Below are 23,543 nucleotides of genomic sequence, written 5' to 3'. Positions count from 1 at the left end.
GCCATAGTTTTTATCAACTATTACTATTCTCTCTTTTAACCACCTTCATTTGAATTTTGCAGATTCAATGATATTTACACATTGTGCTCTAAGCTACTACAAATCACTGTGAATATCAATACTCCTCCAAGTAGAAAAGGGTTATAAACAGGGAATTATAAAATAGGCCTCTAAGAAAACTCCAGAGGAATGCAAGTTAAAATGAGACACATATTTTCAACAAACTGGTCACAAAATAAAAACCATTTATTTAGCCAAGATGCCAAGGATGTATGAAAATTATATATGTTTTATTATGTTAGCGAGTGGTAACAGACCCTAAAGATGAAACTGTGAATGCAATTCTACTGCGGGAGGAATTCCTGATTTACCAAGTCTCCAGCACACCCACATTCACACAACACAAAAATACACTATATATCAATTATACATATATTATATATATACATACATGTAAGAATTATTACACTGTGGTGTGTGCTAAAGAATACATGAGTAAGTGGCAGAGTTAACAATACTACTTAAATGTTATTAATGACTTGAATGTGATCTCTGTGATAGGATGTCCCATCTCTCTAGATATGGAATCATTGACATAACCTTTCTATGGTTCTCTTTCTTAAACTGTAACACTACTTTCTCATTTGAAAAAGAGAATCAGTGATATCCATCTCAATATCAAATGCTTTATTTTTGACTTCCTACTTATGTCTTTTCTTTGGAAAAGCAGAGAGCTAGGGCTTGAGTGAATTTGAGAATCACAAAGATACCTATACTATTTTAGTGAAATTAGTTAAGTGGGCTTTGGAGGTAAATAGATCTATCTTCCCATATTTTTTCAAAATTATGTTTGTCAGAGAGTTACTTAATTTTTATCTGTTTTTATTTTATCATAAAACTAAAATAATGATAATATTTTGTAAATATATTGTGAAAATTAGTAATAATAATCCAAATGTTTAGAAAAATGCTTCAGTGGAGAATTTGTCATCAAAAATTTTAAAACTAAACTGAAGATTATAGCACAAGAAAGTAGGCTGTCAACAGATTTACTGCCTAACCATCAATAATGAGAAATAGTTTAGTTATCTTTCCAAAGTATATAACACAATATACAAAAATACAACAGAATGAAGAATATTATTTGAGATGAGAAGCCATCTCAAGCAGTCAGATATTTGTGTATCTAAACCTGCCAAGCAAGGAGAGGAGTGTGTACATGGGCATTTCTGGGTGTGTCCACTAATTATCCCAGTTGACAACCTGAAAAAGAGAACAACTGTAGCCACTACATCATGATATTTTGGGGATTTGAAGACTACGGACATATTACTAGGCTCCACTGATGCTGGGATACCAACTTTAATGAAATCACAATTGAGCTAAAAACAAAGATTGGTTGAATTCAATTTCTATTCTAACACAAGGCTACCACTTCACACTACTTTTAGTTGGCACTTTTGTCAAGAAAAGACAGAAAATATCTGGAAACACGGATTCCAAAATAATATCATTAAAAGGACAATATAAGCACCACAATTTGTATGAATCCAATAAATACCACATTATAGTTATTAGTTTTTCTTTACACCTAAAATTATTCACTTATGTGATGTATATTAACTTTATTTTTGAAAGAGATTCACAAAAATGAAAGATCTATTCCTATATGTTTACTTGCAATAACAAAATGATCTATGAATTCAAAGATAATTACATTCAGAGCAATTTTTAAAAGGTTCAAGGTGTTTTGATACAAATATAAAAGAAATCACAAAATAATTTGATTTGCTACCATGAAGGAAGAGGGAAGGCATAACACGTAATGTTACAAAGCTCAAAAGGAATAGATTTGGGGTTTAATAAGGGGTCTGCATTAAACATAAGGTAAATTTTTTTTTTCCACGAGTAGGGAAATTCTTTTTTAGTTTACAAGCAGCACCTTTCAGAATTGAAGTTGAGTTGCTGATGATGCCAGTACACCCACATTATGATTTCTTTGAAACATCCAATGGCTTCAGCATTTAGGCCAAAAGAGCACAATCTCACTGAGGATAATTTCTATTTATGACAAACTAAAAACAGGCAGGTGGCAAACTTCTTAACGCACGACAATAGTAAATATGGAAATCACCCTTAGTGAATATATTTTTATAAAGAAGTAACTGGCCGGGCACAATGATTCAGGCCTGTAATCTTAGCACTTTGCGAGGCAGAGGCGGGCAGATCACGAGGTCAGGAGTTCGAGACCTGCCTGGCCAACATAGTGAAACCCCATCTCTACTAAAAATACAAAAATTAGCCGGGCATGGTGGCAGGAGCCTGTAATCCCAGCTACTCTGGAGGCAGAGGCAGGAAAATCGCTTGAACCCAGGAGGCAGGGATTGCAGTGAGCTGAGATTGAGCCATTGCACTCCAGCCTGAGCAACAGTGCAAGACTCGGTCAAAAAAAAAAAAGTAACTATATTTAAGACAACTTTTATTTTTAATCAAGGAATACATTATGCACTAGAGATTCTTGATGGCTTACAAACCGGACGTGGGTGACAATTTAATCATGATGTTAAAGTTCAAATGATAAGAGGATGTAGTAAAAAGTCCACCAAAGAAAATTAAAAGTGAGTAAGAATGAAGAATGAGAACTAAGAGGTGGGAGTTATTCAGCCTAAGTATCTGAAAAGGTCTGGCTAGTGGCCTTGTTAGAAAGGAATCCCAGAGAATGATTGATGTGTTAGTTACACACATACACATTCGATGAAATAAATCACACTGTACACTTTATGTACTTTTTATCACATAAAAATTATACCTTAATAAAAACAATAGAGATCAACAGAATGGTTACAATGAAAATAAATACCAAAAAAAATACCAAATGTTGATGATAATGGAGAACAGCTGGAACCCTAGTATATGGCTAGTAGGTTTACTAGTTTGTACAACCTTTTGGGAAACTAAATTTTAATGGTATCTATAACCTGTCAATTCCACTCTCATGAATATATCCAACAGTATGGCATACATGCATTCACCAATATTAGGTACAAGAATGTTCTAAGCAGTGTTCATCATAAGGTGGCAAAACCAAAATAGCCTAAATTTCCATCACATCAGCAGTAGAATGGATAAATAAAATGAGATACTTTAATTCAATAGACCGCATATAGCTATAAGAATGAGCACAGCATATCTACATGCAACAACTTGTACGAATTTCAAAAACATAATATTAATCAAAATAAGCAAAATACAAAGGAGTACATAATGTGTGATTCAACTATATAACGTTTAAAGTCAAGGAAAATTGATCTATGGTATTAGAAGCCAAGAAAGTGTTTACCCTTAGATAGGAGTTGTGGGGACTAATAAGCAGATGGAGGAGGAGTTATGGATTGCATTCATGTTTTGTTTATTAATTTGAGTGCTGGTTGCAAGGGTGGGGTTATTTCGTGAAACTTCAATGAGCTATAAAGTTTAGGATTTATGTTTTACAGAAAGATTACACCAAATTTTAAAAAACTGGCCGTGCGCGGTGGCTCACGCCTGTAATCTCAGCACTTTGGGAGGCCGAGGCGGGCAGACCAGGAGCTCAGGAGATCGAGACCATCTTGGCTAACATGGTGAAATCCTGTCTCTACTAAAAATACAAAAAATTAGCGACCGGCCCCTGTAGTCCCAGCTACTCCGGAGGCTGAGGCAGGAGAAAGGAGTGAACCCGGGAGGCGGAGCTTGCAGTGAGCCGAGATCGTGGCACTGCACTCCAGCCTGGGCGACAGAGCGAGACTCCGTCTCAAAAATCAAACAAAACAAAACAACAACAACAACAAAAACCCACAACACTGATCACAGGAAAGCTACATATAAGAAGGAATTGGAAGGCTTACGTGACGAAAGATTAACAGAAAGCTCCAAGTTTTCCAGGGAAAGGGTGGGAAGCCGGGTATGAGAATTAGAGTGGGATTAGGAAACGGAGAGAAGCAATAAATACAACACTGGGCCCGGAAAAGAAACTACAGATGAAATACAAATAATATATTATTGTGATTAATCTAGTTTAGTTGCAGACAAGTTGGATAGAGGGGGAAGGTTAAGAGGCTGTTTTTTTCTTAAGGTACTTGGGGTTTATTCCAAAAATAAATGTTGATTTAACAACTGATAATCACTTTATATATTTTACCATATTGGCAGAACAAAGAGAATAATAATATAATAATTTGAATAGACGCAGAAAAACATTTGATAAAATTCATCATCCTTTTATAATGAAAATTTATTTGAATTAAAAAGGAAAAGGGAGATTCCTCAATCTAACAAGAGATATCTAAAATTCACCTACAGCAAACATTACACTTAATGGTAAACAATGAATGATTTTCCACTGACATCTAGAATGAGACAAAATACCCATTACCCTCATTTTTATCTTATATTGTGCTGGAGTGTCTCATTAACTGTTAAGAGATTTGTTTTCTTCATGGGCTGGGATAAGGTAACCCTAGTTCTAAGAATCCATCTAAAATTTATCAGCAGGAAATGCTTGAGGGGATGGATACCCCATACTCCAGGATGTGCTTATTTTACATTGCATGTCTATATCAAAACATCCCATCTACCCCCTAAATATATACTACTATGTACCCACAAAAAAGTTTAAAAATAAAAATAAATTTAAAAAGAGGAGTAAGGATTAAAGTTCAGATTTAAATTAAATATTAAATGTCAAAAAATAAAATTGAATAAATAAAATATATCAGCAGGGAAAGAGGGCCCAACGTGGTACTGACAGTTAAAACTAAATTATACCAGCCAAGTGTCATATAGCTTATTACTGGGCTTTCTGCTCTTCCAATCTATAGTGCGCTGGGATGGACAGAGACAGACTGGAAACCCAAAAGACACATGCAAAATGGAGCCATCCAGTTTCCAGTTGCCTTACCTGTCTAACCATTTTCACTACAGTGTTCAAGGGCTTAACCTTTCTACTGCTGCAGCAAAGGCTAGTCTCAAATTCTACAGTGAGAACTATCTATTTGCTGTACAGCAGATCTCTTAGAAGTTGAGGAAGAAATAAGGTTCAGAGGCTGGGTGAGGTGGCTCAAGCCTGTAATCCCAGCAAGTTGTGAGGCCAAGGAGGGCGGATAACTTGAGGTCAGGAACTTGAGACCAGCCTGGCCAACATGGTGAAACCTCGTCTCTACTAAAAATACAAAAATTAGCCTGGCCTGGTGGCTGCCTGTAATCCCAACTACATTGGAGGCTGAGGCAGGAGAATTGCTTGAACCCAGGAAGCAGAGGTTGCAGTGAGCCAAGATCCGCCACTGCACTCCAGCCTGGGCAACAGAGTAAGAGTCCATCCCAAAAAAAAAAAAAAAAAAAAAAGGAGAGAGAGAGAGAAATAAGGTTCAGTTAAATTTGATGGTGCCATGCAGAACACTTGGCCTGCCCAAAATTTATTAATAGATTCGCTTCTGGATATGAGTAGCAGTGATTTTCATAATTCCTGATATCCCTGTTCCCTTAGCTTTTAAAGGTATTTTTAAAATGTTAATTGTTTTACTCATTTCATCTGTAAGATTTAAGACTTCCTCACTGATAAAGAAAACAAGTTTTTTAACTGGTGCAATCAACTATGTCCTTGTACTTATTCCGACGTCCTTCAAGACATTTGGAGTTTTTCTTTGTCACAATTTAACATATCATTTCTCTAGTCTGTTTTTCTTACACAGAACTGAAGAACAACTATTGCAATGGAAACTTCACAAAAATTCGACATGTTGTTAGCTCTCCCGTGGTCAAACATAATTATGTAAAATTGTGTATCTGCCCTCTTTCAATATCAGTTTACAGTTAGCAGGTGTTCTTAATCCTTTGAGAATGTGATGGCAAACAAAACACAAAGTGGGGTTTTACCAGTTCTTCACAGTATACCTTAATTTGAAATAAAATATTCAAGGAAGTTATTTGTTGTTCAAATTATGTTCAGTAACATGAGAAGCATAAAGGATTTAAGTAAATAGGATATTTAATTTCTTAAATGATAGAATTTCTAAACCTAGATTATTATACCGTAAAGGTGAGAAGTTGGGAACTTGCTGTTTTACAAAGCCTTTTTCACACTTACCTAATTTGTTATGGCTTCCTTTGAGAAGGAAGGTTTAGTACCTACCAGAAGCCATTTATTTTTTGTAGATTTTTTTGCCTACTTTCCATTTACAGAGCCCCATGGTAATATAACTAGGGTTTTATCATTGCAGATTTCCTAAGTAGTTTGGTGTAAATAACATATAATTCTTTATAATTGACAGTGAAATTTTTAACCCTATTTTAAAGAGGAGAAAGCACTGTGACTCAAAAGTTTCAGTTACTTGTCTGAGATCCCAGTTAGCAAGTGGAATCGGAACTTGAAGCCACATGCATTTTTCGGGACCCTTCACCTTGTTACTTTTTGTATGTCTCTTATTTATGGTGTATAGATTGTTAACTCATTCAGTAGCTACAATAATCACTATCCAATACATAGCTGGGTAGTTACAATTATTATAGAACACATTTCAAATGTCTTGAGATATATTCATGTGAATCATACCCAAATTAAAAGAAAAATGTGGTTTGAAGGCATATAAAATTTGAAAGCCAGAAATAAAGAAACTACAGTTAAATTATGCCTTAAAAGAATTTTAAAAACACAGAATTATGCTTGTAAAATTTTAGTTACCACATCTTCAAAAATAAACTTAAATTTTATTTACCTTGCATATGTTTTATATGTGGTATATTTAATATCTTTCCTCTAGACAAATTCTAAGAAAAAGTTGAAAACTTTTGATAAAAAAAATTATTGCAAGAGTTTTGCAATATCAAGAGAAGAAAAAAGATATATTCAAATACCACTTGTGAAAGATAAGAGTAAGATCAAGTTAGTTTATGAGTATTCTTGTGTGTATGGCTTGCCACAAGTCTTTGTACTTGTTCTTATCTACTCCTAAAAGGCTTTTCCTCCAGGGATCTTATGGATTCTAACTTTCACTTCCCTCACGTCCTTGGCCTGATGTCATTCTTTCATTTGATACTTTCTCTGCCTGCTCTATTTAAATATGCAAACTCACTCTAAGAACTATCTGTTCTTCTTACTTTATGACACAGCATATATCACAGGCTAATATCCATATATTTTATATATTTATTTTATTTATTGATTGTCTCCTCTCATTAGAATGTAAGTTCCATGAGATAGAGAATTTGATCCGTTTTGCTTATTGCTGTATTCCTACCACTTAGACAAGTTGTAGGAACTAGGTTGGCATTCAACAAATACTTTTTTTTACACAAAGTAAACAAGAGAGAATGAAGGAAGAAAAGTAAAAAAGGAAGGAAGGCAAGAAGGAAGGCAGGCAGGCAGGCAGGCAGGAAGGAAGGAAGGAAAGAAGGAAGGAAAGAAGGAAGGAAAAAAGGACCAAGGGGAGTGAGGGAGAAAGGAAAGAAAGTCAAAAGGTATGTAAAATGTCTTTCACATTACTTCTGTGAGAAAGTACCAGTGATAGCATCATCTATTAATTCCAGCTATTGATTAGTGTCCCGAGTACTAAGAGATCTGGAGGCAAAATCATCAAGAGAGAAGGAAATAAAAATATAAAGGGAGGCTCATAGAAGCCAGGAAAAATAAGTAATATAAACAACCAATCAGGACTGGCCTTGATGGTTAACATTATTGTGTTTGATTCTCATAAGGAATGTTTCATGCAAGGAAACATGAGGCTGGCCACAGGATAGAGAGAAATTCATCTGAGAGATGGTGTCCAACTACCCAGAGACGTGTAAAGATAGAGAGACAGTGAGAACCAGGGTAGAGTGTAAACTCCAGTTTTCTATTGCCTGATTCTATGCTTTTCAAAGCTTTCTGCAGACAAAGAAAATAATGAAGGACAAAGGAGGCACGGTAAATCATGTGTCACCTCAAAAATATTTGCCAGGGTATTTTTCAGTAGTGTTATAACGTATCCTAATACGGGCACTTTCATTTATATTTTGAAATTGATTTATACATTGAAAAGCTATTACCTAAATGGACACAAAGTTGTTTGCATTAAGAGACAATAGCATACATATTAATACCACCATTTCATTGTTAAGGATTTATTCAAAGAGAATAATCAGAGAATTGTTTGTACAGAGATATAAGAAGTCCATTATCTTCAGCTCAGCATAGGCAGTGGAATGGAAATCTTTCGCCGTACGGCAATAAGAAAAAATAAGGGATGCGGAGTCATTAAAAAGAGAAAATTTTAGACTTATCTAAAATTTTGCTATAGTATGAATTCCATTCTCCCCAGTAGGACTGAAATATATAGTCTTGCAGAGAATAAGATATGGTATTTTTATTCCTTTCACCAAAGGTCATCTGGTCAGTGAGCTCTGACAAGGCTGCCAGTACATAGGAGACTGGTTCTGGGATTTTCCCACAGTATCTCTCCACTGTTGATGCTGGAGAGAACCTCAATGTGTACATAAGTGAAATTCCTAATTTCAGAGAAATGAGATCACCACAGATTTTTACTGGGTCTGCTACCAACACATCAAAACCACCTTTCTGAAGTCTTGCCATCAACTTTGGGTTCTTTAGTACACCATCACAGATTTGTATATTAATTTGAAAGAAAGTGCAGGAAACAGGTACCACTTCGAAATTTACAGGAGAATCAGGATTGGAGTTGATGAATAGAGTTGCTGATGAAGCCAATACAGTCACATTGCGATTTCTTTGAATCAACTTTTCTAGAATAATCTTAATATTTAACCAATGGCTACCATCTGTAGGCCAAATTAACACATTCCCACTTAGAATGACTTCAGTCAGAGTCAGATTAAAAACCAGCATCTGGACAAACTTCTTAGGCATGGTAAAATCCCTTATGGAAACCATCCTACTGTAGATCCTTCAAGATGAAAAAAAAACTTCAAAGTATATTTAGGTCAATTTTTAAATAAAATAATATCTAATGTGATGGTTACACTCAGTCGTAGGTCAATTGATCTTTAGATTAAAAGGTAAATAATATAATTCAAATTCCTATATGCACTAACATCATTATTTCAATAACAGAAATAAAATCTGGTACTTTTTAAAGAAGAGGAAGCAGAGGGTTATAAACCTACCATCTACATATTCTGTGATAATAACTATGATTTATAAAATACATCTCTATTTTTCACAAAATTGAATAAACAACTTTCAGAGGAAGTTTGCTCAAACATTTCAGGGTATTTTAGATTATATGGATTATAGAGTAAAATACTATGCATTTGATATAGAATAACTTTCTTCTCCATAAAGCCAATTGATTGTTGTCTCCTATGCCTTTGTTACAGGGAATTTTTCAGTTTCTTCCATATGACACAGATCAAGAAGATATGGCCTGGAACTCCAAAGAATCACAGACTTTGTTATTCAGTGAAGTTAGGTAGACATTGGAGTTCAATAGACCCAGATTCAAACATTGTCCTTTTATAAGATTTCTGACACCGGGGAATTATTCAGACCCTCCCATTCTCAGTTTTCTCAAAGAAAAATGAGAGGTGATGACATTCATTTGTTATATTACTTTGTGGATTAACAATAGTATCTGTAAAGCTACTTTTCAGTCTTCTTGGTACACAGTAAGAGTGTAGTAATGTTAGCGGTTTAATAAATTTGTCTAAAGATTGATTAGGAAATCAGTGGGCCAGCTACAGAATGACTGGCTAGACTTGGATATAGTGAGGTCAGATATGGATATAGTGTTGCAATTCTTATTGAATCCCAAACTGAGCAATAGCAATTATATAACAATGCTGTTTTGAAATCATTACAGGCCACCATTAAAAAGAGCAATCAGAACACATAGAGTGATTAAAAGGATAAAAATCAAAAATTAAAATTAGAAAATAAGTGACAGATTTTAAAGTTATACTCAATTGCCCTTAAATTATGTAATTTCAGGCCCTTGAGTAACAAAAGAACTGGGAGGACAGAGAACAGGAAAGACAAGAGAGAGAAGTGATGGTTTTAGAATTTTTGCATTTGTGTCCTCTCAAGAGTAAGCCTCAATTTGAATATACTGGGAGTACCTTAAAAATTAATTAGATTTTTGAAACAAGGCAGCCAGAGAAGAGTGTCAAGAATCTTAACGGTCTTCAAAATAAGCCCAGTAAAAGGGGTTCAAAAATCTTCATAAAGAAATCTGTTGCTGTCAAACTTTCAATAAAAAATAAAGAAAGCAAAACATTATAGAAAACATGAACAAAAGTCTATCTATAAAATACTTAGATTTGTTCAAATATTGAGTTACATGTAAGGAAAATATAATAATTAATTAGGGATTACTCACAAATGTAGCTACAATAGCACATAAAAGCTTATCAAAATATGCTCCAAAATCTCAATACATATAGATATCCCTAAATTACCACGAGTAAGGGAAAAAACTATGATTTTAGTCAACTTCCACTTTTACGTAATATCTGCATGGCAATAAAATATTTATCTAATTTAGTGAAGACCAATAAAATGGAAATAACCCTTTTAATTTGAGTTGATTATCCTTAAAACAACATTTTGTTTAGTAAAATGTATATAATGCTATTAGTCTGAATTGATAATCCTCAGAACAACATTTTGGTATGAAAGATTTTTTCTTCCACTAAAGACATGCCCTTGCCTGAAAGTCTTGTCTTCCTAAGTGCTTCCTAAATATTGCACCTGATGGCTAGGATTCAGCTCTGCTGGCTCTTTTTTCATTGTCTCCCCAAGGCCAAAAAATGCCTGGAAACCAGCTTTCATACTGTTTTGGGTATGAGTGATTCAGTTTTATTTGAGTTTCTTGATTTGTATTTACCTAATTCTCTAAAAGCTTAAATTTAGATGTACTTTTAGTTTTTCTTTGTTTTGCTAAACAGTAACTGAGTATATTCTAGCACTTTGCTTTTTACCTCAGAGTGGAGTCTGATATTAAATGATTCACCACTTTCTGAATTGTAAGTAGGAAAGTTACTTAGCCTCATTTAACAAATGATGAGAACAATGGCACCTATTTCCTATAGTTTTGGGTATGGTGTGACATAATGCAGGTAAGTGATTCAGAACAGCACCTGGGCTCCATAAGTGATAGCTAGCTATGATGTTTTACGGAGAGAATCTTATTTTTTTAATGATCAAATTAATCCGATCTCATTACCTTGACCCTTCTCTACTCTTTCCCTCCTCCTACACTGACAGACTGGGGAATCTAGGATTTGGTGCAGAATTTCTCAAACACTGAGAGTCTCCCCATAAGGCAGTCACTCTCAGTCTTTAGGCATACCACAAGTGATAGGTTATTAACAATGCACAGAGTACCAAAATTTACAAATTATTTATTTTAAGAAATATATGCATATAAAACTCAAGATTATATCCACACAAATTGTAACTTCCATTTCCTTTTGTTCTGATACCCTTTCATGAGTGGGAGCAAAAAGGATAGAGTGATCACTATCTCCAAGAATTTCCAATGTCCCAATGTCAATTACATCTCCAACGTAATGCCTGTGGCTGTCATTCAGCTTATGGCTCATTGCAGAAAAGGGAATGATACTAGAGGGTTTTTCAAAGATTCTAACCAATCAAGATCAATGTAAATTAAAACAGAAAAAGAATAAAGGAAGAAAGGAAAGAGAGAAGAAAACAAATGAATGATTAGTAAGAAAGAGTAAAAGAAAAAAGGAAGACCTAAGTAGAAATGTATTATTCTACAGGGAAAGATTCCAGTGCATTTTTTCTTCTTAAAATTACTACTGAAAATCAAGAATCATGGAAGGATATACACTTACATGTGTTTCATTTCTAGCACTTTATTTTACATTAATTACTCATGCTCAGTGAGCCCACAGTTCATGCAAAGATCTAGATATTATGATTATTCTTTTTGAAAGTCTAGATTTCTTATTTAATAGACTTGCCAAAGTCTGTTATTATAGACTTCATATTATAGATGGCATTCATCTTAGAGATTATTCACCTAATTATTCCTATATAATGTGATGTATTTTTACATATTATATACCTCTAATATATAGAGATTATTCACAAAAAAACCTTGTTTTTACAGTGGTTGAAGGGTAAGGTGCTGTTGGTAACAGTATGTAATGCTTATGGATTATAAGTATTTTTAATGATAAAAATGTTACATTTTTCTCCCCTTAAATGTGCCCCAGTTTTGATTTTTTTTTAACTAAAAGTAAAAATGAAATACCTGGTTCCATTTTTTTTAATGCATAAAAATTCAAAAAAATTTTGAAGGTATACATTCGAAACTGTGGAAGGCTTCACTTTCTTTCAGTTAGCGGTGACTTAGAAAGCTCTCCTAATGCCAAAAATATATCCCTAGACAATCCTCCCCAGAAAACAGAAACACATGATGACCTACCCCTTAATGAATAGTAAGTTACCTAGTGATACAATGGCCCAATTATATTCATTCGACAAATCAAGAAATAGAATAGCAGATTTTAAAAGCTAAACACATTGAAAAGAAGAAAAGTGTCTAAGAAAAATTTAACCTAAAATATTCTGAACAGTTAATAGATTTGCACCTGAAATTTAAAAAGAAGGAAAAACAATTCCTAGAACAAGGAAATATGACATCAAAGCTTTGATATGAGAAAGATTTTCATTTGAATACTATTTTCTCATAATTTTAACATGTTTGATATTTCCAAGTCTCAATATTCTTTTCTGTGTTACAACTTTTTTTCTTGCAATGAACTGCAACAGTTCAAGGATTGAGAGAAAATATATGTAAATCACTTATCACAGTGGCTTGTGCAGAGGAAGATATTAATATATATTGCTATCATTATTATGATATCCATGAGTTTGAGCTAAATGCCCATGATGTGAAATAAAATGAGTAATTTTACATTATAAATATCCAATTTCTACCAATTAGCAGAGATTAAGGACTCACTCTGACCTTCTTATTGCATTCCACTACAGAGAAGTAAACTTAGGGAGTTGGTCTATTTATTTACTCAGGTGAGGCTGTTCGAGGCCTGAGTGGATATAAATTTGTTGCAATGATTTGATTAAAGAATTCTGAGTAAATGTAGAAGATCAATTCAAATTACAAATTGGAAAGGAGTTATTTTTACAAGTCAGTTCCATTTATCATTCTCCTTTAACATTCTACATCCACAAAGTCTTGCACAAAAATAAGTCACTCTATCATGTCAATACTTTACTTCTTACCTGGTCTTTTAAATATGACTGTTCATGTTCCTGGCATCAGTAAGAATATTGTGTTTTAATAAAGACAAACTTAAGTAGTCATTCTAATTCAGAAGAGGGTAATTTGATCAGAAACATGATATATCAAAATCAAAGGATAAGAACATCTTTAGAAATCTTCATTATGTTCCTCTGAACAAATTGTTAAGAAAGATTAGCTTCATGTCTTAAGACTGAAAGAATCGTGTGCTTTTATTACCAGCATTAACTTACAGGCAAAATAAAATGGAACATGTGATTCTGAGACTGCCAGCCTAGGTGAAGTAAACTGGCGTATAACTTCACAAATAAAGAGCATAGTAATCATGAGAATTAGAATTCCAAGGTTGATCATGAGCAGTTGACAAAACTGAAGTAGTAGGATTGAAAATGTAAATATGAATTGTGACCAAGAGATGGTCTATGTACATTCCGCTCTTACATGAACTGAGATGCTGCACATATTCAGGGTCCCTTTTAGTTTACCACATACATGAGGATATGAAGGAGATTTTGCCATCTTGACAGTTTCATTGCTTCATAAAACTTCAATTTTTTTCTCTGCTCTCTTTTAAGATCTAGTTTCAACCACAAGATGTTTCCCATTCACTGTGACACTTGAAGGTTTATCTATAATCATTGTAGCAAGGTTTGTATTCTCTGAATGACAGAATAGCTGGCTCTTCTTTTACATCCCAAGAGATAAATATCTGTTTTTGAATTTTGGGCCAATTACTTAACATACCCAGAGGAGATGATGACTTTTGTTATCGGTGTTAATTATAGTTGGTTTACCAGCTTTTGATAATAATCATTCACATGGCTGTAGTATCTCACATCCTCATTCACATACTAACCTATGCATATTTATTTTGATTGATATATATCAACTTTACAGTTATTTTAGAACAGAGATCTGTAGAAAAGAAGCTAATGTTTCAGTAGGTATCACTACACAGAAATCTCACTTTTTCTTTTGCCAACATTCATGCAGTCCACTGTTTTACACTTTGTCATCTTTAAATTATTTTTAATCGCATTTAGGATGTTCATTCATTAGCTAGTAAACATCTCTAGGCCTTACAAGCTCTGCTTAGCAAACATTACAGTCTCTGCAGTCTGTGCATTATTACTTTGTTATCAATAAACGAATGCACATAAATTAATGTGTCAATGTTACTAGCCCATGAGATTACCTCTGAGATCTCATCCCGTATATCCAGCTGCTTACTGGATTTCGCTAAATATTCCCAAAAGTATCACATACACAACATGTCCAAAATTCAATGCAGTATTAATTTTTACTCTCCCATATTCGCTATCAGGGTTGATTGGGCCACACTACTCTAAAATCCTTTCAGATGTAAACTAATTTAGTCCTTTTAGTAGCCCTGTCAGAGATGAGATAAATGAGGTTCACGTGCAAGGAGACTGAGTTACTTTTCCAAGCCACAGACTGCTATGTGGATGTTGTCTGTAAGCGCCTGCTCTCCCAATTGTGTTGCTATGTAGTCTCATACTGCATTATTTTCCTCCATTTATCAGCTACTTCTGTAGGGCAGGCTCTTACCACATCTTTCCTAGAGGGATACATTAGTCTAGTCTCACACCTCTCAACTCTACTGCCACATCTGTCCAAGCATTTTACATAAAATGAAAATCAGGCCATAATATTTCCCTTTAGATGGTTCTCAATTGCTTATTAGATTAAAATGTTTTTAGAATGACATACAGGAGACTTTGAAATATTCATTGAATTAATTCACTCATTCTTGCGGTTCCGACGTCATTGGCATCTTCCCCCATGCCTCCCTACCTTACACTTGAACTTTCAGAAATATCAAATTATCAGAAATATTGTACCTGTGCTGTTTCGTCTTCAACTTTGAGCATACTTTTCCTTCCCCATTCTTACTTTGCAGAACTCACATTCAGTATTTTAAAATATCCTTATGCATCATCTGAACTCTGAAGTTTTTCAGAATAACACACTCTGTCTGTCACATAATACCTAACTCCTCTACATTTTGTATTTTGTGCATATTTACATATTTACATAATTCACATAATAAATATTCCTTTTAATGTCTGATTTATCTGTTTGTGAAATCCTTGAACCCATGGACTTTATTTTAGTCTTCCTATCTAAAAGAGTGCTTAGTAAAGAGTAAGAAATCTATAATTAATGAAGAATAAATGAAAAAATTCAAAAGCATAAAAAATGGGCAAGCCCTGTTTGATTTTTAGACAAATATGTGCATAAACATATTCAACATGATCAATATAGGCTTTTATTCTAGTACCACTGATTATATTGTATTCATCAGGTAAACACCATATCACACTTAAGCAAATTAAATAGGCTTAGCATGGATAAATCATCCCATGAATGGTTGTAGTTCACACCTTACAATTAAAGGTGATAAAGCCTTAATGCATTTTGTTTCTTTATGAGCCTTAATATTTATTAAGCGATGATCAGAGATTATCCACATATATGTATGTTCTTAAACATGCATATGAATTTCTGTATTAATAATAAACTTGTGGAAAGTTTAACATTTTCCAGCTTTCTCCACATATCACTGCAGCTTCTAGGCAATTTCTATCTTGAGCATAATATCTACATGAGATCCAGCCCAACTTTTAAACTGAAGTATTTGTCACTATATTTTATCCATAAAAGAACTGAATTGATATATTTAAGTCCATGCAATCAGAAAACAACACACTGTACTTCTGAAGCACAATGTCTTTTATCTTCTTTTCTGCTATCAAGTGATAGTAATACATAGTACATCAATACTTAGAATTAAAAAAGAATAGACATAGGGAAATAAAGAAGGGCTCTACAAAGGTCTGTTTGTTCAAATTCAAGTAATAAAAACAAAATTTGTTACATACCTAAAGCTTTACTATAGTATGAATCCCATGATTTCCAAAGAGTTTCAAACATGTAGTCCTGTAGGTGGTAGGAGATGAAATTTCTTACTCTGTCAGTGAAAGACATTTGGTCGGTGAGTTCTGATAAAACAGCAGGAACATAGGAAGGAGGGTATGGTACCTTCCCACAGTGCTTTTCCACTGTTGAGGCTGGAGAAAACCTCAAGGAGTACATAAATGGAATTCCAAGTTTTAAAGCTACTATATCGCCACAAGGAAATACTGGATCGGACACCAGGACTTCAAACTTGCTTTTCTTTAGCTTTTCCATCAGCTGTTGGTTTTTAAGAACGCCATCACAGATCTCCTGAGACACTATGTGGAAGTCCTTGATTACTTTGGCCACCTCCTGATAGAATCTCCAAATGGTTGAAGGAGATGGTCTATTTTCCAGCCATGTCAAAACGAAGTCCTGAATTACTCCTTCTATTCTTTCTTTGCCAAAGGGCACCTTATATATTTCAAATGTCAGAGATGAGTTAGAGGTTGGTGTGATGAAAAGTGCACAAGAGGCAACTAGGACAGTCACATTATGGTCCTTTTTAATGAGCTCATCTATAATTATCTTAACGTTTAGCCAATGACTACCTTCCATTGGCCAAATCAAAACATTCCCACCAAGAGTGGTTCCTATGAGACTTATCTGAAGGGAGAACAGCAGAAGGTTGTTTAACATGATGTGGCTTGATGCAGAAGATTTGATGAGATGTGAAGCAAATGTTTTTCTCTGCTTTTAAAGAAAAAAAAAGGAAAGACAAAAGTATTTCTGTTTTGAGGCAAATCATTAATATCCTTAAAAGCCTTCTTTCTAGAAAGTGATACTAGTCATAGTAGCTCCGTATTTTAGGGTATTTACAGATTTATAGGTAATGTGTCTTACTTCTCAATCTGTTGTTTTAATTTTAATGTTATGGTTATTATTTCTGCTGTCTAATCCTCCTTTTGAGCTTGATACTCCAACCCTTTTTTGTGTGTTTCATAATTGTTAAATTTTTACAATTAAATTGGGTAAAGCTTCTGTATCTCTCAACTGTACATTCAGGCCTAGGTATTGAAACCTCAGATAGGACCAAAACTCATTCAGAAATTTAAAGATGTTAATGCTGTAAGTTTTAAAATTTTTGATGCATGAATATAATTCCATTTGTCACAATTAAGCATTATAATAATAGTTACAATATATAAGATTATGTCAAATAATATTTATAAATATATATTACTATAAATAATATTTAGAAATTCAAATATTTATAAATTCAAATAATACTTATAAATAATATGTATAACACATATAGTATTATATTACTACTTTAGTAATACATTTACAAAAATAGTTTATGTTAATCATCAAGAAAATATTATAAGTAAGTGAATAAAATAAAATATGTGCAAGAGATTATAGGTAATGTTACTAGTGAACAGGAGCTATTTAAAGAGAATTACTAAGTCAAGCATACATCTACCAAAAGTGCTGCTCAAAAGCTATCTAGCTTGCATGAAAAACAGCTACTTGACATCTAGACCCAGCCTTCAATGATTGCTAGCGTTTATTAAGTCCTTGTTATATGTCAGACATTATGCAAACTCTTTAACACGTTAATTTCATTTCTTCCTTATTTTAAAAAAGATCCAATTATGGATATTTTATAATTACTCCCACAACAAAGAAAAAGAAACCACTGCCCAAAGAGATTGAATAATTTGCCATGTTCCTACAGCAAAATAAGAAAATATTACTTATTGGGTGCAATGGAAATACAGTGTAGACTACTTGAGTGATGGGTACACTAAAACCTCGGATTTCACCACTACACAATGTACCCAAACAGGACAAAGATAGGAAATTGCTGGTAGCAGTCTTAAGGATCTCTGACTCCCAGAGCCTATTGTATTAACCACTGGGATAGATTGCCGCATCAAAATGTATCATGTCCCCTTACCAATTAAGGAATCCATATGAATAGCAGCCTGCCAAAAGCATGCTAACACAATACAAAATTGTGTAACACACATTGGATAATACCGGATTAAGTAATTCAAGTAAAGCGATCTCTGTGAAAATATTATGTTGTATGCATGTGTCTGTGAATAAGCAGACTGATCCTTTTTGTGTTAGTAAATCTTCTGAAATTATAAATTCTATATTTTTAGTAATATCATAAAAATGTCTCTTCTAAGCTCTCCCATCCATCACCAAAGATAATCTGTATGGAAACATCAACTGTTTCATTAAAACAATTACTTTTATAAAGTACTGTTCAAAGTTTAACAGAGTGATCATAAAATTCCTTGAATGTATTTCCTTTGCAGGCTCTCTGCATAAGATGTTATGGTGTGCACAAAATTTTTGCCTTTCTGGTGTCACTCTGGTTCATAGTGACTTGGCAAGAAACTTTAAAATAATTGTCATGATTCACTAGGATGTCATGATTCACTGATGCTATTTTCTTCATTTTATTTATTGGCAGGGAATCAGGTCCAGTTTTAGACAACTAAAATACAGTATTTTATTCAGGTGCTATTGAGAGAGGAGAAAGCAAGAAACCAGTTAGGCAGATAGAACAAGGTCCTTTGGTAAAATTCTTTCTAACAAAAGGGCAGCCTGAAGCTGCACAACCTTCAAGCACAGATAAAGAGGCAAGGTCGACTGTAAAACACCCTTGTCTTTTGCAACCAGCAAAAGACATATACATATACATATACACACTGTGGGCTTCGGTGAGCATGTTTCTTTCCTTTTTTGGACATACTCAGATAAAAAAACTTACACAGGGGGGCTTGCCTACGACATCCCTGGAGGTGCACAGATAAGATTAGTTACACAGAACCAGACATGTCTGCAATGGAAAAGTCCATCTCCTGACACATGCGCAGTAAGGAAACAGGATAATATGGTAACTCAGGTTAAGGGCCTGCACGCGCATGAGAGGGAGTGGGTGGAGTTGTGAGAAGTTCGCACCTTTGCGAATAAAAATCTTTTTTTGTGTGCCATATGAAAATGAAACACCCCACCCCGCTGGCTGGTTTACAAAAGCCTTTGTATTCAACTGAGAAATGGCAATCCTCTCGGGCCCCCTCTCTGCTGTGGAGAACTTTCCCCTTTCACTTACTAAACTTTCACTCTAACCTCACCCTTGATGTCCACGCTCATTAATTTTCCTGGTCCTAAGACAAAGAACTCTGAGTAATACCTCAGATAGGGAGACTGCTCCAGTGACCCTAGGCTGCTTCACTATGTGTTTATTGGGTACCTACTATTCACACACAGCAGTACCTACTAGGTAGAAGAGGAATCCAGGAGATCTTTCTCATATTAATTTTATAGTCTATCAGTGGAAGACAAGAAAAATACATACATATCTGTGACAAAAATCACTGTAGTACATTATAGTCAGCAAGATATTATAAACATAATTTAGATTTTAGAATAAATTAGGCCAAAGAATTCTAGCTTAACATTATGCGGCTTAATGTTTATTAGACTCAATTTAATTTTCTCATATATAAAATGAAAATTAAAAACAACTTGAGTTTGAGAATATAAAGTAATGAGATAAACAACATATCTGTTAATATATTAAAAATTAATATACAAAAAATACCGTAAGTTATTATGTAATAATACATACAACATATAAGAAAACTATATATTTAAATAGACACAATTGTATTTATTAAGCAACAAGTATATTACCTGGAGTAAAAGTGATGTTTAAAAATGTATTATCTTTTTCATGTAATCCCTTCTCTTTCTGTTCCCTAGAGAAATTAACAAGGGCCTTCAGATGAAATGACATAGGTAAAGTGTTTTCAGAGATCTGTAGAGATTGATTCCAGCTTTTTGTGGAGATTAAGGGTAGGGTGGAGGACAGGAAAGTCTTCATGAAAGGTATGATATTTGATATTCATGTTGAAGTATAGGGTACCTGGATGTGCATGACAAGCAGTGCGCAAAAAGGCAATTGCTGTTATGCCACTAATGAAATTTAGTGTTTTTAAATGTTTTCTATTTTAATTTTTGTGGAGTACGTAATAGATGCATAAATTCATGTGATACGTGTGATGTGCTGATACAGCATAAATACCTCAGAAATATGATCAGTAGTAAAAAATTTCTCACACTGGTGAGGTTAAATTTTTAGGTTGATTTGTATTTTTGAATTTAATAGAAAACTAAATGAAGTTATATTCACAACAAAAGGTTTAAAGAGGTTAAGTATAAAGATTTTGCCTAAAATGTGGGTCTGAATTTGTGTTTGTAATTACTCTGATCTTAAAATCACTGAAAAGCTAATCTGCCCTTGCCAGAAAAATTTTGAAAGAAACACATCATATGCCTGTATCAAAACATCACAAATATGTCATAAATATATACCTGTATATACTATGTACACATAAAAATTAAAAATAAAAATAAACCATGTGTAATATGATTACAATAGTTGTGAAAGCTCATGAATTCAGAGAAAAAAAACATATTTCAGAAGAAGCTAGCATACTCAAATATTTTCATCTTAGAGAATGATAATAAAATATATACTTTGCTTAATTGTGTTACAGGTAATTAGATAGGCATTAGGAATGTCAGGTGACAATTCGATGATTATCACACTGCCTCTCTAAAAATGAGAATTTTGCAGCCAGTGCCAGGGAGAGACAATCTCTTTATGATTCACAGTTGTTAACATTAAAGCGTTAATTGAATGCAGATGCCAGAGAGGAGCGACTGCCTGGGCACGTGCACTAAGAGACAAAAGGTTGAAGTGTGACCATCCAAGGACACTTTACCAAAAAAGGGAAGAAAGCCTCAGATGAGCATATACACAACTTCCTAAACAGACTGTGCATGCTCATTTCCCAAGGGTAAGAGGGCACTGCACATGTGGTCAGGCCACCGTAAGGGAAGAATCATGGAAAAGAGGCGAGCCTATAAAGTCCTAGGATCAGGGTTAAACGGGGCACTTCAGGTGCCCACTGGAGTCTCTTCCAAGTAAGTTTTCCTTTCTTTCCTGTCCTAAAGCCTTTAAAATAAACTTCCACTCCTGCTCTGAAACTCCTGTCGGTCTCATCTTCTCTGCCTTATGCCCCTCAGTCAAATTCTTTCTTCCGAGGAGGCAAAAATTGAAGTTGCTGCAGACTTGTAAGGATTCACCACTGATAACTCAGATGCCTTCTACTGGTTAACAACTGCATACAAAAGGAGTTAGCATGGCATTCACAGTAACACAATTGGTTATTGCTTTTACAACAGTATTTTCTTTAGAAAAACTTTATGTCTTTTTTTTTTTTTTTTAGACAAAGTTTGGCTCTTGTTGTCCAAGCTGGAGCGCAAGCACACAATCTTTGCTCACTGCAACCTCCACCTCCCAGGTTCAAGCTATTCTCCTGCCTCAGCCTCCCGAGTAGCTGGGATTACAGGCGACCACCACCACGCCTGGCTAATTTTTGTATATTTAATAGAGACGGGGTTTCACCTGGTCTTGATCTTCTGACCAGAGGTGATCCACCTGCCTCAGCCTCCCAAAGTGCTGGGATTACAGGTGTGAGCCACCGCACCTGGCTGTCTTTTTTCTTTTTTTAATAAATACAATTGATTTTGCATAAAACTTATTTGATTTATAGCATAAAACTTATTTGACTTATATTTAAAGTAAATAGATTTTTAAATAAATATTTAAAAATCCATTAAACAATATTAAGAAAATAAAATACCCACTAAGGATGACATCTTACATCCTCTTATTCATGTGTTGTCTTAAAGACCACAGTGGTCACTTGTGTGCATTATCCTTGTCTTCATATGTCATTATATGACATATGTCAAGTTCATTATCCTTGACTCCATATGTCAGTATAAAGTTTATTTGTCACTTTATGTGTCATCTAATGAAGGAACAAACAACTCTCCACTGGTAGGAACAAAAGGCATGAGAAGAACCTCTAAAGAGGACTTTGAGTTCACACTTAGACAAAACTCTCAATTTACTGCTCTGTCCACACAGTTGCCTCCGTATCTGTAAAATTATTTTGAAGTATAAAATCTGGGAGAAAAATCCATCAAATTATAAAATAGAACTAATAATGCTTTCATGGGTAAGCAATGAAACAAACCAAAAGGTAAACCAATGTTTTAAAGATTGATATTTCTTTAAAAAGAGAATGGAAAATAAATTTAAATATACATTTTATATTGATTATCATGAAGTTTTCTAATTTCTTACCTGAAGTTTCCTGAAGGAACTTTAACAGCACTCATTTGACATTAGGAAGAAGCTGAATGTAAATAAATCCTAGGTGGATAAGCATAATATAATGAGTAATATGATCTTAAATGGAAAAAAGATTATATAAAGTTGTTTATACTTAGCATTTTCCACCCACTACACTGTGAAGCCGATTAACCTGCTGTCAAAGGTGTAACCTTCTATTGGTTCCCTAGCAGCTTTTTGCCCTGAATTTTGCATTTACTATCATGGTCTCTGCCCCTACCCCCACTAACCAAGTGTGTCAGGATATATCTAAAATAAGATTGACAATAATTAGTAATCTTGAAATTGTTATGAATAAGTATGAGCAATTAATATCCCTCAAACTCATGAAACAATTATATTTATTATTATGAAAAAAAATTTTTTGATTAAAATGTCTATTTTTATTTATTTATATATTTATTTTCCTGATTCATGATGATGAAAGTGGGTGGTTTGATTGATCTTTGCCATAAATAAACAAGATAGTAATTTAGATAATGAAATAACTTTTTTAGAGTTGCACACGTTCATTATGCACCATCCTTGGGGAATAAAATTACTGCTGTTTCTTTGTGCAAATATTTTGAAGTAGCAAAAAATAACTTAGTATTTTTTTGGCATAGTGTCCCAAATATGTCATATTTAGTAATAACTAAGTACTGAGATAGAACATTACCATTTGTTGTTTTTGCTGATAAACTTATGGAAATGTGGAAATAAATTTCATACAGCTAATAAGTATGGCATTCCATACCATGTATGATAATAATTTTTATCAATGTTTAAAAAGCATTTTGAAAAATTCATGTCAAATGTTTTCATTTTAATTTCTGAGTTATTTTTCCTATGTGTATCAGTTGTTTATTGCTGTGAGAAAATTCACTTCAAATTTAGTAGCTTCAACAAACAATCATTTTGTTTGCTACCAATTTTTTGGGTGAGAAGTTTGTGCTGGGCTCAGTTGGACAGTTCTACTGATTCTCTTGTATATACCTCATGCAGCAAACGTCATCCTGGTGGCTCTATGTGATGGTTAATTTTTGTATCAACTTGGCTGGATCATAGTCCCC

At 34.0% G+C, this 23,543-nt stretch overlaps 1 protein-coding gene across 6 annotated transcripts in view; it reads right to left on the bottom strand.

Moving 5' to 3' along the window:
* Positions 1-22,503, bottom strand: part of LOC129492285 (UDP-glucuronosyltransferase 2A1) — a 66,332-nt gene extending 43,829 nt beyond the window's left edge. For 2 of the 6 annotated variants that reach the window (XM_055297417.2, XM_055297419.2), the window contains exons 1-2: positions 22,444-22,503; positions 16,184-16,952 (exon numbers count right to left, since the gene is read on the bottom strand). In XM_055297417.2, the coding sequence (XP_055153392.1) occupies positions 16,184-16,898 (715 nt within the window). In that variant the 5' untranslated portion in view covers positions 16,899-16,952; positions 22,444-22,503. Of the gene's footprint in view, positions 1-5,222; positions 5,354-8,288; positions 8,809-16,182; positions 16,953-22,443 lie in introns of those variants that run through there. The other 4 variants (XM_055297415.2, XM_055297416.2, XM_055297418.1 and 1 more) reach the window with 3 other exon arrangements.
* Between the last annotated feature and the right edge of the window lie 1,040 nt (positions 22,504-23,543).

Source organism: Symphalangus syndactylus, chromosome 10 (assembly GCF_028878055.3).
Source record: "Symphalangus syndactylus isolate Jambi chromosome 10, NHGRI_mSymSyn1-v2.1_pri, whole genome shotgun sequence".
NCBI classification, from domain to species: domain Eukaryota; kingdom Metazoa; phylum Chordata; class Mammalia; order Primates; family Hylobatidae; genus Symphalangus; species Symphalangus syndactylus.
This window is presented reverse-complemented; position numbering and strand designations above follow the sequence as displayed.